This window comes from Anabrus simplex, chromosome 11, assembly GCF_040414725.1.
Source record: "Anabrus simplex isolate iqAnaSimp1 chromosome 11, ASM4041472v1, whole genome shotgun sequence".
Classification (NCBI taxonomy): Eukaryota; Metazoa; Arthropoda; class Insecta; order Orthoptera; family Tettigoniidae; genus Anabrus; species Anabrus simplex.
Genome location: NC_090275.1, coordinates 79,991,175 through 80,009,219, shown reverse-complemented (window position 1 = coordinate 80,009,219; position 18,045 = coordinate 79,991,175). Strand labels below are relative to the sequence as shown.

The following is an 18,045-nucleotide window of genomic DNA, read 5'->3' as shown; positions in this document are numbered from 1 at the left end:
CGCCGCTAGATGTGCTAGCGTCGCTTCAGCTGTCAACTGGATGAACCTTCCTCTTATTAGAGCTTCGCGACTGTATTATTAGACTGTGATGCAACGTTGTCTCCCCAACAAGTGTGTATTCCTTCACTCACAGCATTGTAAATGGAATGAAATACTGAACGAAGGAAACGATATCGTCCAATGGTTTGATTACAGTAGATGTTCAGTATCCCCACCCTCCTACTTCGATGCACGGTTCACAACAGTGCGGTAGTGACCTTTGGACTCGGTTCAGTATGTGTGGTGTGTCGCGCATTACCTCTGTTTCCCATTTCCCACTTTCCCTCCCTTTCATTCCCTCCTTTAATGCACAGCAAGAGCCAGCAGCATAGCAAATACGGCAAGGTGCCAAATTTGATTCGCGCGCCCGGAAATAACACAGCAACCTCATTTTCTTGAAAAGAAAAATTTACTCCGCCGATTTGATTGTACCATCGTTCTTAGCATAACACGAAGAGCATCCCTGATTTTTTTTGTTTTTTGCCGGTATAGTTAAGATATACCTTGTATAAAGCTTGTGCGCAAAAGGGATATAAACATTTTGCGCATGCACATGAACTCGCCCACTGCGGTAATATTGTTAAAGAAAGACAGTCGTAATCACAGATTCGTCCTGTAGCACATGTTGCATCAATGAGATCTGATCAGAAGCAAATTAAAAGACTCGATATAATTTGTGGAGACTAATTATTTCCTAGACGTTTATGTGAACTAATTTATGAACAGTATGTTGTTGATCGACCCACTAACACAGTGACCACTACGACTATGAATGACATTTCAAACAAACATATGACTAGTAGTACTACCACAGATGTTTACAAACAAACAATTAACGCCAAGAAAAGACAGACCATACCTTAACAAGAGACGTACTATGTAGTGCAAATCACTGTATGAATAAATATAAAATAATGTAACTTGTGCAATGATATAAGTCGATCGTATTACTTGACACATATGTTGCAAATACAAAAGCAAAATGGACCTAAAAACTCTAGCCAAACAAGAGGCTCCACGAAACAACAAAATAACTAACAAAATTGTGTAAAATTATGTAACTTGTGCTTGATATGACACACATGTTGTGAATACGATCAGCAAGAAGGACTTAAAGACTCTAGCCAAAGAAGAGGCTCAACAAAACAATTTCCAAACTGTAAATATATGTAATATGTACAAAGAAAGAATTCAATAAACGGGGTCTAGGGGGGGGGAAACCATGGAGGGGGGGGGTGCGGCGCGGGTCCTCTTCCTGGGTTGGTTCCCCTTGGTGGTCCGGCGATCTCTGCGCCAGAGTCAACAATAATTAATAACGTATGTACAACACATACAATCACATTTAAAGTCAAATTATCAATAAATCAACAATAAAAGGCCTAAGAGCTGACGGCCCGCCTGTCAAAGGACAGGAATGAAATAACTTCATCAGCAGCAGCTTAATGTGCAATCTGACAGCTGCTGTTTTCATTAAGAGTAGAGCTGTTGTTTTCATTAAGAGTAGAAGTTTAAAGCTGCATTTCAATAGTAAATATTCCAATCTGTACCAACAATGTCTAGTTGGCAGTGGTTAAAATAACTGGAAGTCTAAACAGTTGAAAGGTTCTTAGGGGGCCGGTCAACAATGCATGAGGCGATTTACCACATAATAAGAGAAGACAATACAGGCGTCTTTAAAAGTAGTCTGGATTTTAGGTAGGAAAAAGAAAAGGAAAGAATCATTTGTCACCTCTGAAAGTGTAAAACAGCACGTTATTTCCAAATGATGTGACTGCCAGGGCATATAGCAAGAAATATACCCGTGGCCAAAGCTTCCTTTCTGCTGTGTTCATATATGTAGTAAATCAGAAGTAACACAATATTCAAAGTGATATTTCATTTAAGTGTTCAGTATACGTACTAAACCTACAACCTGTCTTCCAGTCAACCGGGTAAGAGATGGGATGAATGAAGCCCGCAATTTGCGGTGAGGATAGGAACTGTGCCGGCTGCCGAGGCCTGTCGCACTCCTCTGGGGCAATTATTAATGACTGACAGATGAAATGAAATGATACTGGAGAGTGTTGCTGGAATGAAAGATGACAGGGAAAACCGGAGTACCCGGAGAACAACCTGTCCCGCCTCCGCTTTGTCCAGTACAAATCTCACCTGGAGTGACCGAGATTTGAACCACGGTATCCAGTGGTGAGAGGCCGGCGCGCTGCCGCCTGAGCCACGGAGGCTTTCCAGTATACGTACTAAACACAACCAAAATTCCTAGCACCCCGAGGTACCGCCATAGCCCCACAGAAAAGCTAACAGTACGGTTTTGGCTAACTGTACTAGAAGCTTGCATTGTTTGATATAGTCGGCGTCGACGCAACTGAAGAACTGAGCAAAAGATCCTTCCGCGGGTGAACACTTCCCCCTCTTTCCCCTTCAACATCACAGTTCTCGTCCTGAACCTGGCGGGCAAAGCTAGCGGCTTTTATATAACACATGTAACATCAAAGAGACCGCTTAAGAATTGACTCAAGAGTATAGTACTCATTGTAGCCAACAGAGTGTGCCACGATTTGTTTACTAGCGCTTGACACTACAATCCCAGGGTACTCAGACTTCTACAATAGTCTGTTATTATATACCAGTTATCGGAGAGTTTAGTTACCGGTATTAGAAATGAATCCGGTTTCTTTACGAACTCGGAGGATAATGGCGTTAGTGCGTCAATCTAAAAATTCTGGTAAGTATTTCAAGCTGATTTATTACGTTTTGCAAGACAAAAAATGCTTTACCAAATTGAATTTGAAATATATAAAAACTATAATATGGAAACCAAGCACGCCAGGTTTTGTTGCGAGGCCATAGCGGTACGCTAGCTCAGCGGTCCGCCGGCCCGGCAGGGGAAGTCATGTAACACCACCTATCAGCGATACTTTGTACCCCCATGGCCTCATGAGAAACTCGCTCAGCGGTACGATGTACCGCTCCAGCAGCCAACCTGGTAAAGTGACTCAAGCCGCAAAAATATGCTATATGCTATAAATGTGCGTTGGGTAGAATTCATTTTTATCAATGGATGGATGTTCGTACTAAACTCAAACTGAAAAGAAACGTCCTTTTAAGACAGATTTCTGGCTTATTCAGGTTCCGTTTTAGACAAGTATCACTGTCTTTTGCAATAGTTGCAGGGAAGTCTTCTTTCGTAATCTGCTTACCCTCCAGGGTTGCTTTTCCCTCGGACTCAGCAATGGATACCACCTCTGCCGCCTCAAGGGCAGTCCTGGAGCATCAGACTCTGGGTCGGGGATACAAGTGGGGAGGATGACCAGTACCTCGCCCAGTCGGCCTCACCTGCTATGCTGGTGGAGGATTGGAAGGGATAGACAAGGAAGAGGGAAGGAAGCGGCCGTGGCCTTACGTTAGGTACCATCCCGGCATTTGCCTGGAGGAGAAGTGGGAAACCACGGAAAACCACTTCCAGGATGGCTGAGGTGGGAATCGAACCCGCCTCTACGCAGTTGACCTCCCGAGGCTGAGTGGACCCCGTTCCAGCCCTCGTACCACTTTACAAATTTTGTGACAGAGCCGGGAATTGAACTCGGGCCTCCGGGGGTGGCAGCTAATCACATTAACCAGGGAAGTCCGGACTCGTATTGCTCATCAGTTCGTGGCTAGGAGATTGGGATCTGCGCTCAGATGGCCTTGACTTAAACCGTACTGGTACGTATAAGTTAGGAAATTTGTTTGGAAGGGTTATAGGAAGGACATTCAGGGAAACAGGGTGGTCTAGGGAGCGGTGATAGGATACAGGGATCTGGAAGTCAAGTAGAGATGACATAAAAATGTTAGTGTTGAACTGTAGAAGTATTGTAAAGAAAGGAATAGAATTAATCAAGAATCAATCAATCAATCAATCACTACTGATCTGCATTTAGGGCAGTCGCCCAGGTGGCAGATTCCCTATCTGTTGTTTTCCTAGCCTTTTCTTAAATGATTGCAAAGAAATTGGAAATTTATTGAACATTTCCCTTGGTAAGTTATTCCAATCCCTAACTCCCCTTCCTATAAACGAATATTTGCCCCAATTCCAACTTTATCTTCATATTGTGATCTTTCCTACTTTTAAAGACACCACTCAAACTTATTCGTCCGCTCATGTCCTCTCTCGCCATCTTTCCACTGACAGCTCGGAACATGCCACTTAGTCGAGCAGGTGTTAATATAAGGAAAGATCTTCATTGGGGTAATCACACAAATAATTATGATTGTAAATAAAGGGTAGAGATCTCTGCACATGGTTATGAGGGTATTTAGGGGTTGTAGTAAGGATGTAAAGGAGAGAGCATATTTGTCTCTGGTGAGACCCAACTAGAGTATGGTTCCAGTGTATGGGACCCTCACCAGGATACTTCATTCAAGAACTGGAAAAAATCCAAAGAAAAGCAGCTCGATTTGTTCTGGGTGATTTCCGACAAAAGAGTAGCGTTACAAAAATGTTGCAAAGTTTTGGCTGGGAAGACTTGGGAGAAAGAAGACGAGCTGCTCGACTAAGTGGTATGTTCTGAGCTGTCAACGGAGAGATGGCGTGGAATGTCATTAGTAGACGAATAAGTTTGAGTGGTGTCTTTAAAAGTAGGAAAGATCACAATATGAAGATGAAGTTGGAATTCAAGAGGACAAATTGGTTCAAATATTCGTTTATAGGAAGGGAAGTTAAGGATTGGAATAACTTACCAACGGAGATGTTCAATAAATATCCATTTTCTTTGAAATCATTTAAGAAAAGGCTAGGAAAACAACAGATAAAGAATCTGCCACCTGGGCGACTGTCCTAAATGCAGATCAGTATTGATTGATTGATTGATTGATTGATTGATTGATTGATTGATTGATTGATTGATTGATTGATTGTCAGAATACAAAAAATAGGTACAATTAGTGTCTTACCGGTATGCGCGGCAGCCTTAAAGATGGTTTCCCGTGGTTTCCCACTTTCACACCAGACAAATGCTTGGAGGTGTACCTTAATCAAGGCCACGATCAATTCCTTCCCTGGGCCGATGACCTAGCAACAATAATCATCATTATCATCATCATCAATTCCTTCCTACTTTTAGCCCTTTCCTAATCCATCGTCGCTATAAGACGTATATGTGTCGGTGCGACGTGAAGCAAATTTAAAAAAAGTCATTTCAGGTTTGTACAATATATGTTTTTCGTCTGTACTTATGCAGATGTTATAAGATGTAATAATACTTTAGGGCCCGGATTCATATGCACTAAAAACTCCAAAAATATGCATGCACATACGTACGAAAAATGTTGAAAATATGCGCTAAAAATAAAACAATACTCTTACCAGACGCATTATTTAATTTCAACTCAATGTTAAATTGATAAACATGTTTCATTCCTTGCAAATGATGCATGGCAGTAGGTTATCTACAGTTTTTACAATGTTTTCAGGGATCAATGACTTTCTGTTGTCGGACAGAGTTAATTTATATGCTGAAAAGGATTGTTCTGCGTCGACGGACGTAACTGTGCAATAGGTACTTGTACAATGGCACTGACTGCTCGGAATATTCTTTTGGCAAAGACTGCCTGATTCCACGTATGTAGTTGCTTATGGATTGAATCTTCTTCAGTTCTGGGTTTGAGTCGAACACCGCACTGAGTTTCCTTTTAACTTTTTCTCCAGTTTTACCACGGACACCATTTAAGAACTAACGGGTGTTTTTAATTAACTGAAGGGATTCGTGTAGGGGTGCACCGCGAGTTTCTAGGCCCTTAATCGCCATCGAAAGTGACGAATCATTAATATTTATATACAGTTTCAGATTCAAATGCGCACTTTGCTTCACGAACACACGCAGAATGACTATCGTCAATACGTTAACTACACCTTTCACTTGATCAAAATTCTCCTGGTAGAACGATACTGCGGATAACCAAGTTCCCATCTTGTTAGAACAGGTTCCGGTGGAAGAGAAACCTTTTGTACAACTGTACACGAGCCGGTGCTTTTAGGAACAGATTTTTCCCCACTTTGTTGACATATGGAAAGAGGTACTTATCTTTTCTGCAATACGATGCCATCCATGGGCCAAACATGTGACATTGCTGCGATTTGGAAAAATATCCATCATATACGAAGCTGCATCTGTGACTAAAAGGCACAGTTTGTAACAATTACTTTCCGATTCCCTAGGCCACATAAGTCGCAGAGAATCGTTAACAAGTCTTGCAAACTGTAGCGTGGTTGAATTTTTCTAGCACTTTGCACGAAAGTAAATGAGGTTTGCTGGGTTCTTCTAGACACAATTTACCCACTATGAAGTTCGCAATGTATCGACCACACGAATCGGTTGTTTCATCTACCGATATCCAGACACAGTTCTCTCCTATATCAGATCGTATCGAATCCACGACATAACCGTGCATTGAAAGTAAATAGTTCTTCCTAAGGGTAGATTCATCTAGTATCCTTTGATTAGCACAATACTTTACAAGAAACGAGCCTAGAAGTGGGTTATTCAACCTTCTAAACATTTTACAAAAATATCAGCGGATAATGTACTAACTTCACGCTGCGTTTCCACGTCGGTTAAAAGTAGTGTTCCGTTTTCTTATTCTGCTCTTTTAATCTGAAATGTAAAGTTGTTTTCGAATGCTGTTCAGTTTGAAATTGATCGCATTTTACACCCTTGTCGCACACTTGGCAATACACTACACATCGCCCTAACATATTATTATTATTATTATTATTATTATTATTATTATTATTATTATTATTATTATTTACCTTAAATGTACATTTATTTATTTATTTATTTGTTTATTTGTTTATTTATTTATTTGTTTATTTGTTTATTTAGGGGTGGTAGATGGAGAAAGGGCAGGCCCCACATACTACACGGAAGTGCCTCAATCTCCACATGTATACATAAACTCTACTGAATATTTACATATAAACTTATGTAGACAATTTAAAATTGACATATTTACACTACAAACACTGTACCCCATGAATAATAATATAATCACTATTGCCTGATTACAGTTTAATTAAAAAAAGACATAGAGCTCTTATCTTTTGGCATTTTTACATTTTAATTTACAGATGACCGCACTTGTTTAAGCAAACCTTGGGAGGCTATTGTAAGGAGGAAGGTACGTCAGAAAGAGGGAAATAACTGTTGTGGAAAGGATCATTATCCGGATACCTCCTTGTATTGCGACACTGAAAGCATTTTCCTTGATCAGGGAAGGCTTCTTGTGTTGCCAAGGGATGTACAACAACATATAGATTGAATTAGATTTTCATTTAATTCAGAAGTCTTAGATAGTCGACCGCGCATAAGACAAAAATATATCTATATATGAACTAACGTTCAAAATATGCATTTGTACATGCGCATATGCATTTTTAAATAATCCGGGCCCTAGTTATTAGTTCAGTGAGGAGATGATTTGTTACCTATGTTTGCTGTTGGTTGAAACTTTGTGCATAATACTTCAAATTAAAGATTAAAAATTGTTTGTTGACTTAAGGCTTTTGTAAATATCCCCCGATTTATAAAGACTTTCCTACAGTTCTCCAGTATATGGGACCCTCAGCAGGAGAACTGGAAAAAATTCAAAGGAAAGCAGCACGATTTGTTCTGAGTGATTTCTGTGCGGTAAGATGGTGAATCATTCCTCTGTCGTAGACCTTGGCAAAAATATACCCCAGTATCCAGTAATCGAGAGATAGTGGGTTCGAGCCCCACTGTCGGCAGCCCTGGAGATGGTTTTCCGCGGTTTCCCATTTTCACACCAGGCAAATACCGGGGCTGTACCTTAATTAAGCCCACGGCCGCTTCCTTCCAATTCCTAGGCCTTTCCTATCCCATCATCGCCATAAGACATATCTGTGTCGGTGCGACGTAAATTAAAAAAAAAAAAATGCTACACGTTGCTGCGCGAGTCTCCACTACTTGCTGTGGCGCTGAACGAATCGGATAGCCGCGACGAATGACATTGTGCACATATTTTCGCTTTCGGGAAGAATTAGCTGAAAAACAACAGGGTTTATACATATTGCTTTTTAAAAATATAATTGCTAGTTTCAGGATTTTTTTAAACTATCAACCGAGCTCGATAGCTGCAGTCTCTTTTAAGTGCGGCCAGTATCCAGCATTCGGGAGATAGTGGGTTCGAGCCCCACTTTCGGCAGTCCTGAAGATGGTTTTCCGTGGTTTCCGATTTTCACACCAGGCAAATGCTGGGGCTGTACCTTAAATAAGGCCACGGCCGCTTCGTTCCCACGTCTAGCCTTTCCTGCCCCATCGTCGCCATAAGACCTGTCTGTGTCGGTGCGTTATAACGCAACTTGCAAAAAAAAAAAGTAACATATTCTTCAGTCAGCCGAAACTAAAAAACAAGTTTCAGATGGCTAAATTAGAATAACACTTTAATATTTTTCTCCACAAAGTGAAGGGCTCTCGCCTCCCACCTCCACCAATCGCTGCTGCTTGTTTAGTTTCCTTTTTGATGATTCTAATACTTCTTTGTATTTCTTTTTTCACAGATGCGCCGTATCAAAGTTGCCCCTGTCCCATGCAGTCGTGTCCAAAAAACGTCCTTACTGGGCCTCTTACTGGTGATGGTAAGGGGCCTCACACCAAACAACCACAACAACACGTGCCGCCACTTCCTCCCGTAGCGTTAGCGCTGCCGCTGGAACCGCCCGGTGCAATGGGTCCTCCCAGCCCAGCACGGGGCAGCGCCGGAATGCCGCCTCCTCCATCGCCGGCCTCCGCTTCGGCACGCACCGACGATCAAACGAAGCCTAGCGGTTCTCTGACCGTCCTGTCAGCGTCAACGGAAGATGCCATCGTGAACAACGGAGATGGGCTGCTGACCATCAGCAAGATGAACAGCTCCCCAGTTCCACCTCCAACGACCGTTCTCCATTGTGATACCGAGGTTACTAAGAAGATGAAACAAACCGCGGTGGCAGTGAAAGTGGACAGCAGTGAACCTACGCAGACTAGTGACAGTGACTTGTTGCAGCAGAAGACACAGGATATAGTTACACAGACGGATTTTCCAGTTGTGCTTGATCCTAAGGAGAACAGTGTGAAGGTGGAGACATCTTCGAGTCCTGAAGTTCAAGTTCTCCCCGTTATTGAAAAGTCTTCTCCTCCTCAGCTTCCATCATCGGGAGAGGACAGTACACAAACACCGGTACTGTCGTCGTCCTTGCCAACATCTCGCAAAAGACAGCTCTCATCTGATTCCAGTCCTCCTAAGTCAGCAGCAAACTCTGCCGTCACTAAGAGACGGAAGACGTCTTCTTCCTCTGGTGGTATATCAGCTGGTGAGGAACTTTCACAAGATTCAGTAGTGGAAACCATTGAATCGGAGCAGCATCCGCCGGAGGATACTGCTTCAAAAACAAGTCCAAAGTGCCCTCCTGTGCTCTCTTCTAACAGTTCCAATAGTAGCATTCCTCTCTCTTCTGCAAAACAGAGAAAGAGGAAGCTGGAAGATGGTAGTAAGAGTTCAGAAACTGCTCCAACTCCTGCGAAAGTGATCTCGAGAGTCCAAAGTTCAGAAGCTAAGACCTACCCATCACGGACCAAGCCAGGTAAGAATGGTAAAACTTCAAATAGCAAATTGACAGCACCTGAAGCTTTGGATAGGATCTTGCACAAGAACCAAACCGTCTGTGATTCGGCAACAGCTGCAGTCTTGAAGAAGAATGGTATTAGTGTGGGCAAGAAATTGCCCAATGGCAAAATACTTGGTAAGAAAGCTTTGGAAAAGGTGAATGGCTCTCTCTGCCACCAACCTTTAAAGAAAGTGTTGAGACAATTATCTGCACAGCAGCCCGACTCGAATGCAGTGTGCGTGAATGAACATGTAGTCGCTCAGATGATGAGTAATGGCAACAACAGTAAGAGCTGCACCGAGAAAGCAGGTCATCGTAGGAAAGCATTGGAAGCATCTGCCGCGAGGAAAAGTAACAAATCTAACAACATGCTGCGCCGACAATCTTTGCGAGAACCGTCACCGGACCAGATCTCTGAAGAGGGAGTTGAAGTGGAGACGAGCAAGGTGAAGGCGAGAAGGTTGTCCAGTGGCAGCAAGAAGGAGACTTCCACCGCCAAGAAAACAGCATCTGTGGTCAGTAGTTCTAAACTTAATGGTGAAGTACGTTCATCTGCTAAGAAACAGCAACTGTTGCAACAGCAGCTGCAGGACTTAGTTATGCCTACAACTCACCCCGATATTTACGCCATGAAGAAAACCATGATGAAGAAGCCGCTACCTACCCTAAAGTGGTCAAATGGTTGGTCATGGGAAGGTGAACCTTTCTGGGCACGTGTCTTCCTCACTGTAAGTATGTCCTTTGAAAAATTATTTATAAGTAGTATTTTGTAAGTTGCATTTACAGAATGAAGCTGAAGATGAAAGAAAAACACCCTTTTCTTTCCATCTTTGGCTCTATTCTCTTCTTCTATCATATCAGTCTTTCATTGCATTTTATTTTTATTTCTTCTACACATCAGTCCCTGATTCAAGGATCCACTTCGTGCACACATACAATGGAACATGAAACATCTTAATTGCAGCTCAGTATAGACCAAGAGTAAAGCATTCTTAAATTCAAACTCTCATTATTAGAGAAATCTTGCTCTTGGAACAGACAAGATTTTCATCTGAAGACATGGAGCAAAGTTCTCTACGAAACTTAAAGAATTTCACCTCATCTTCTGACAAGGCAAAAGCCCAAAAACTTATTTTCATGCCTATCATGTTCAAAGAGCAGGGCATGAATGTCGAATGCTCTTTTTTCCAAATTTATGTTCTAGTGCACTGCTTGCAGTTGTGTGAATGAATGTTTTATTTGGTAAGACTCAAATTCAATCTACACTCATTGCCATTATAAATCTGATCTGGTACTAGACCTAGAATGCTTACATTTTCTTTGAACTCTTCCATAAGTGGATCCACATCTAATAAGGTACGAAAGGGTCTACCTATTGAATTATATATTGAACACTTTCACTTGTCAATATGGATCAGTATGAAATTTACCACTATCATGAATGGATCTATTGCAGCATGATTTCCAGATAACTTTTCATCTGATATCAACGGAAAATGGAGGCCCCAGGTCGTTTTTACAACTTGTTCAGCCATTTGTCACAAGCACCAAAGTAATTTTTTATACAATAAGCTTTTTCTTTAAGAATATCTATGTTAATGGGTCCATTTTGTTGCATTCCTGGAGAACAATAGCATGCTTTGTCAACTTTGTCAAAACTCCGGTGTGATGCATCGGACTACACGTACCGGTAGGCTACCATTGTTTAAAAATATTAGCATACAGATTTTTATTTTCAGTATGAAACATGTTCCATTTTCACATTTTGACATTTTCTCTGCATAAAGACAAACAGCCAGATGTGTAGCATCAACGCGTTACTTTCCATCTCCCACTCTTGTTACTTCTGCTCTGACTACTTGTTGTAGCTTGCCTGTGCAAAAGGCTCGTTTACTCAGATTCTGTGTATGAATTTCATCATCAAAGCAATCTTGTCTTACCAACATCAGTTTGAACAAACTTCACTGAAAAATAAATTTCTCCGCAGTTCTCTTCCAGAGTTAGGATATGTACTTATAGTGAAATATTGATTCCATGAATATTAAGAATAATCCAAGTTATTTTACAAGCACATCTTTTGTGTTTATGTTATTCAAAATTGTCTGTGTTAGAATTTCATTAATAGTTCATTATTTTTATACATTTTGTATTTGAATGATACAAACCATGTGTTTGGTTTTAATTTTTGTCTTCATTGACTCAGAACTTAATGTATAATAATATCGTCTTATATGTTTCTCAAGATGATAAAGGGAAGTATGAAATCTGTATAATAAAATGTGAACGTAATTAAAATGCCTCTTTCTTGTAATTATATATAAAAAAGGAAAGGGAAATTTGTTGCTATTTTAATCTGACATTTTTCACTCCATCTTCAATTTCCCTTTTCCATAGTAAGGTTGAGATGTAAATTGCACATTTCCATTTTCCTCTATCCATCTATTATTCCTGCTCCTTAATTGTGTTTCAAATCAGGTTCTGATTATTATAGAATTTTGATTGAGTCAGACCACCTTAGTCTGGGTCCACCCGTTGTTGTTCTTCCTTCTAGTTAGCCTTCATCATCTACTTCCTCTTCAGATGTAAACTTAAAAGTGCTCCAGTCTGCCAAACTCACAATTTCATATAAATATTACACTTTTAACATTTCTCCCAGACCTTATTCATTTTTTCCAACTTTACTCTCCTTTTAATTAATTTATTTCTATTTTTTCATACTTCTTAAAAATTTCATCTGCCTAAGCTGGATATTATTCTTCTGTCCTTTTGTGACTGTATAAGTCTCTACTGCATATGTCAGTATTGTGCAATAATACATTTTGTACAGTCGTCATCATTTTTACTCTTCCTTCGTACTCATTCTTCCAGATCAAGTTCCTCTCACAAAGATAAAATGTATTTCCTTATTGTGTCCTTTCACTGGTCTCCATGCCCAATCCTACTTCTCTAGGAATATAAAAACAATTAAAATCCATTTATAAATAATAAACATACTTATTAACTACTTCACAGCAATGTTGTACCAATAACATTTTCAATATTATTATTTTATTATGAATGAGAAAAAGATTATTCATTTGAAATACAATACATAGCAGAATAATTACAGTTACTAGAGATTGTAAATTGTTATTTTGCTTCTTTTATATGTTGGTAAGTCTTTGTCAGTTGCATGATAACGTAGTTTGTGTGGTGATTTGTACTGTGTGTGTTTTTAAACCATTGGAGAGGGTTGAACCTAGCTCTGGCTGTCTACAGAGCGACGATGTGGCCGGCGCCCGTAAGTGCTACCCGGCAATGCGGCACACAGAGGGCGACGTTATCCGCCCCCGAGACTGTGTGCTTCTCAAGTCGGGTCCCCGCAAGACGGACCTGCCGTTTGTCGCCAAAGTGGCTGGCCTCTGGGAAAACCCAGACGATGGTGAGCCATATCATTTTGATGTTCTTTGAGTGTCCTTGGATTGTTCCTCATGTTATGCTTTTCTTGTGTGATGTGCATGTTGTGCCATGCATAGTCTGGAGTCTGAAAAGGGTGTCTTGGCTCTTTATGATAAAGAAAAGTTACATCAAATGCTTTAGATATCTTTATTAATATAAGTTGTATAAAGGAAGCCATGTACAGTATAGAAATTTGGAACTTTGAAAGGAACATAAAATAGGATGGTGTAGTATGAAGATGTGAAAATTGTCCTTGTGCTTTCTTCCTGTTCCTCCTCCTTCCCACACACAAAGCTGTCGTGTTTGTCATACTACGGGGTGGGCTAAATAAAACTGGCCAGAAAAATATTTACAGTAGAACTGATGTAGAACTGACCCTTGTTACTGATCAAGATGCTGGAAATGGCCTCATCTAAAGAACTGATCAAGATGCTGGAAATGGCCTCATCTAAAGAAATGAAAAACTGGGTATACAAACGCCCTGACTCCACTTCACACAGAAAGCACCGTTAGAACTCAACACGCAAAGATTTGTCTGGATGCTTTAACGTATGCACAGCAGTAAGTTTTTAAGGATACAGATGCAGGTCCGTTTTTATAACATTTCGACACAATGATCTCTTAACTCCCACTAGCACAGATAAACGACATTGCGATTTCGTCAGACTTCGTTCCAGGGTTTCCTTCACTCCAGCAATGTTTCCTGGTGTTGGAACTCTTTTCAGATAGTTACGGTTTTTATTCATTACAGAGTCCATTTCATGCCATTTTGCCACTTGCAATGCAGACTTTGCGGGAGGTTTTGTCAAAACATTTTCAGTCCTTGTGCACTCTTATCCAAACAGTTTTGTACAGTTTTTTCACAAATCGTGCTTCGCATAACACTCGACAATGAACACGTGCTGTTTTATCGTGAGCACCATTCGGCTGGTCGCTAAACATATCTGATCCTCTCACTCGCTTGCTCACTCGCACGTAATGACATAGCGACGTTCTTGGGAGATGCGCACGCGCTGACGTGTGGCAGCAACCAATTGCAGTGTTCTCTCCAGAAATTTTCGTCAGCCAGATGGCAGGAATGAGTAACCGGGCAGGGAATACTACGTAAAAAATGAATATGATAAAATTACAATTTCCTCCCCTCGGGTCATTAACAATAATATTAGAAAAGTAAATTTTACTGTTATTATCATGAACAAAATGTAACTTCTAGTGTTCTACTGGTCGTTTATAATCATGTAACACAGGGACTTACCATTCGATTGCTGTGGAGTCCCATGAGGGTTTGAGACGACATGCGGAATCGAATGCTGATACGAATTCCACGCTAATCCAGACACCGCTTGCACACGACACTACGTGACAGTCAAGCTGAACATTTAAACTCCGATGTTATCAATACAGTTATGCTGACAATGAAGATTTATCATTTTTAAAAACAGTTTTATGGTGTATACACTTTAATTTGGGGCACCTATTGACTTAAATATGGATTAATATTATGTAACTAGCACATATCTAGGTTATGTTTAGCCGGGCAGTCCTTAAAAATGGCAGGGCCCATTAAAAAGGTCCTAGGGAGAACACTGGATTGGTACATTGAAATCATGATTTCAGCATTTCTTGTGATGGGCAGTTCTCCTGTTCATTAACAAGGGCCAATTCTACATCAGTATAATAAATATTTTCTGGGCCATGTCCATCCTGTTATGTTCTTATCTTTTGAAATATTTATCACTTGTTTGGTTCTTTCCAGATTTATATTGACCTGTTGGGATCATTTCCTCTTACTGTGCATACCTTCTGCACCTGGTCAGCATCTTCGTCTTTTATATGTTGGTCTCTTTCTTTCTTCATCTGTTATCTTTCGGTCTCTTCCTTTTTCCATCTCGATGTGGCTTTTTCCTTATCCTACACTTCTCACATCAAGTTCTGTCAAGATGACCCCTCAAGGATTATTGAAGCCCACCCTCCTGATGAAGCTGGGAAACAAAAATGGTTGTATAAGAATTGGGATTGATGAGGATATAGCAGTGTATGAAGTATGTCGAGATTGTCCTTTTGTGTTTTCAAGTTTGTCCTTGCCTCATCTTTTTGTTTCATTTTCACATTTTACAAAGATGTTCCAAGTGTTAAATTTTGATTTTGATAACAATTTTATGTTGGTTCCTCATACTTTTGAATTTTTTTTAATAAGATCCATCCAGTCAATACTAGTATATAGTCCATTTCAACTAAAAATTGAACATTAACAAAATCATATTTATGTAGAACATGTTTCGATCCATATTCAGCTACATATTATTTCAATTACAAGGAAAATAAACAAAGATGTACTTAAAAGCAAAAGGTTTAAAATATGAATATGAAAATTCAAGTCCTGTTTTTCTGTTAATAAAAACAAGTCTTCTCATTCACATGTAGAATAATAAAATTCAGAATAACACATTTTTTTTTTTTTTTTTTTTTTGAAAGGCTTTAGAATAACTGGGACATACCATACTAATGTCTCAGACCACCCCAAATTTTGTAAATGGTAAACTCATGGTCTCCTGTACCAAAGGTTGTTAATGTTAAATCTCGCAAACCTCTTTCACAGGAAAGGGAGGAAAAACTAACAGCAGGCCTGAAGAGGTGTTGAGAATGAAAGCAATCGTCCAAAAGGAACTAATGTAATAGACAAGAAAAATGTTCCACCGATCAATACATTTATTGTGAATGAATTATTGCACTAGTACCGGTTTCGGCCTATCTTGGCCATCATCAGCTAGCACACAAATTTACAGTCATTAGACAAAATTACAAAGATGTTACGAAAGAGCATCCGGATGTCTAATGAAAAACGGAAGTAAAATATATTGCAGTATGTTGCGTTAAAATATCTCTGATTAAAAGTGGTGATGGTTAGAATAAACTAAAACCTATTGATTGAGCATGGACATGAGTACATAAACACATTAAAATATATATGCCACATCATAAGACACTAAACAATATAGCACATTAAACACATTAAAACATGGTATATTTTAAAAACGTCTATTAAAATTTGAGTTCATGTTGTGTTGCATTCATTCTTCAATCCTCTTGTAGTTCTTGTGTTGATTAAGTTGTATTAGGTGAATATCGAGAATGTTCTATGGCTGATATACTTTGTATTGGTATGTTATAAGAACTCTTGTCATTAAAATTTGAAAATTGAGTACTGTGCAATTCAACTGTTGATGTAGTCGGGTAAGATTTATATATACAGCAAGATAGGGTTTAATTTTAGAGCAGTTGGTGGTGACACTTCTCTCGTCTATGCACGTTATATGGTTGTTATTGTTGTTGCTGTGGAGGTTGTGTACCGATATGTTTGGAGATTTGTTTATAAATAATAATACAAAAAGAACTAGTCGTAAGTGCTCCCTAGTGAGCATAAATTGCTAATATACATCACTAAAATTTTTTGTTCAGAAGTATATTGAAAGCCTGATGTCAACACAGAGCATTAAGTTATATTAAAATAATAATGACAGTGAAATGCATAATATTTATCTGGATCTGAAGATGTCTAAAAAAAGAAAGGGAAAGTAAATATTAGAAAGAAAATAGAAAAGAATCAAAAGAAACAAGTTGGGAATGAGAATAAATATATCCTAATATTTATAAAAATGTACAAGAGTGAGGTCAATGAGGAGCGAGTACGTAAAAATATTTTATTTTCATCTTTCAACACTGAAAAAAGTTGCTTCCTTGTTAATGAATCGTCTTTCTGTTACTCTAACTTCCCACACGAATGTATCATTGTGTTCCTGTCTTTATATATGAATTGAATTGTTTCTTCCTTTGCATGGTCAAACTCTTGAACAGTGGGCGCCAGTTCATAGTCACAATCGTACTACTAGACTGACCATTGTTGGAAAGAATACGAACACTTGATTCGAAGAGTAGCAAGCATGTTGTGTGCATTTTGATTCGCTGAGTGAGAATGCTCTAGAAACCCTGATAAACTGTAAGTCATGATCTGAATTGGACAACCAAGTCATTGAAAGAGACCAAACATGATAGTACTGACAAAGCAGCAGTATGCCTGTCCATTTACCTAAATGTTTTGAAATTTGTTTGATAAAGTCAACATTTTCTTATGTTTCCAGTATTATTCCTGGGGATCCTTTTGAACGGCTGACGATGACCTGGACTAGGGTCGAAACCGGTCCCATTTCTAATCACTATTAAATAAGAATTTAATCACTACATTCCCTTCTTTTATGTATTGAATAGGTTGAACCTCTTTTTCAATTATTTAATTTTTAACATCACAGGGCTGTGTAATTGCCCCAGCATTATTCTGATGATTTGTGGGAACCATACTGCACCTTGAAATGATAACTGCCACCTGGTGTAGAACTTTACAGAACTGACAGAAATCCGTTTAATATTATCGGACTGTGAGCTAAGTCCAAAGTGTCAGTTGTAGAGCTCAATATGCAGATGAGTATTATCCTAGCTAACGCACAGGATCTGCAAACTATCCTAAGTGTTCTTAATCAAGCTTGTGAAAGTATTGGTCTTGAAATGAATGTTGCTGAGATTCAGATCCTTTGCTAGCCTGCACCAAATTTTAATAAAAATATTCCAAACAACATGATCACTGATCAGACTCTGCAGAATATAAATCACTTTCCTACCTTGGTACCACCTTTCAACATGTGCAAACATTGATGCAGAAATCCAATATAATTTTTAAGGTGTGCTTGTGCTGGTATTGATGTCTCCTGAAAAGATTTTTTTTTTTTTTGTAGTGGCTTTACTTCGTATCGACAGATAGGTCTTATGGCGACGATGGGAGAAGAAAAGTCTAGGAGTTGGAAGGAAGCGGCCGTGGCCTTAATTAAGTTACAGCCCCAGCATTTGCTTGGTTTGAAAATGGGAAACCATGGAAA

The 18,045-nt window shown here is 39.5% G+C and overlaps 1 protein-coding gene across 1 annotated transcript in view; it reads left to right on the top strand.

Annotated features, from left to right (window-relative positions):
* The window catches only part of LOC136883504 (platelet binding protein GspB), a 416,272-nt gene that overhangs the window by 377,121 nt on the left and 21,106 nt on the right, over positions 1-18,045 (top strand). The window contains exons 3-4 of the mRNA XM_067155850.2: positions 8,594-10,407; positions 12,938-13,100. Coding sequence (XP_067011951.2) covers positions 8,594-10,407; positions 12,938-13,100 — 1,977 coding nt within the window. The remainder of the gene's footprint in view (positions 1-8,593; positions 10,408-12,937; positions 13,101-18,045) is intronic.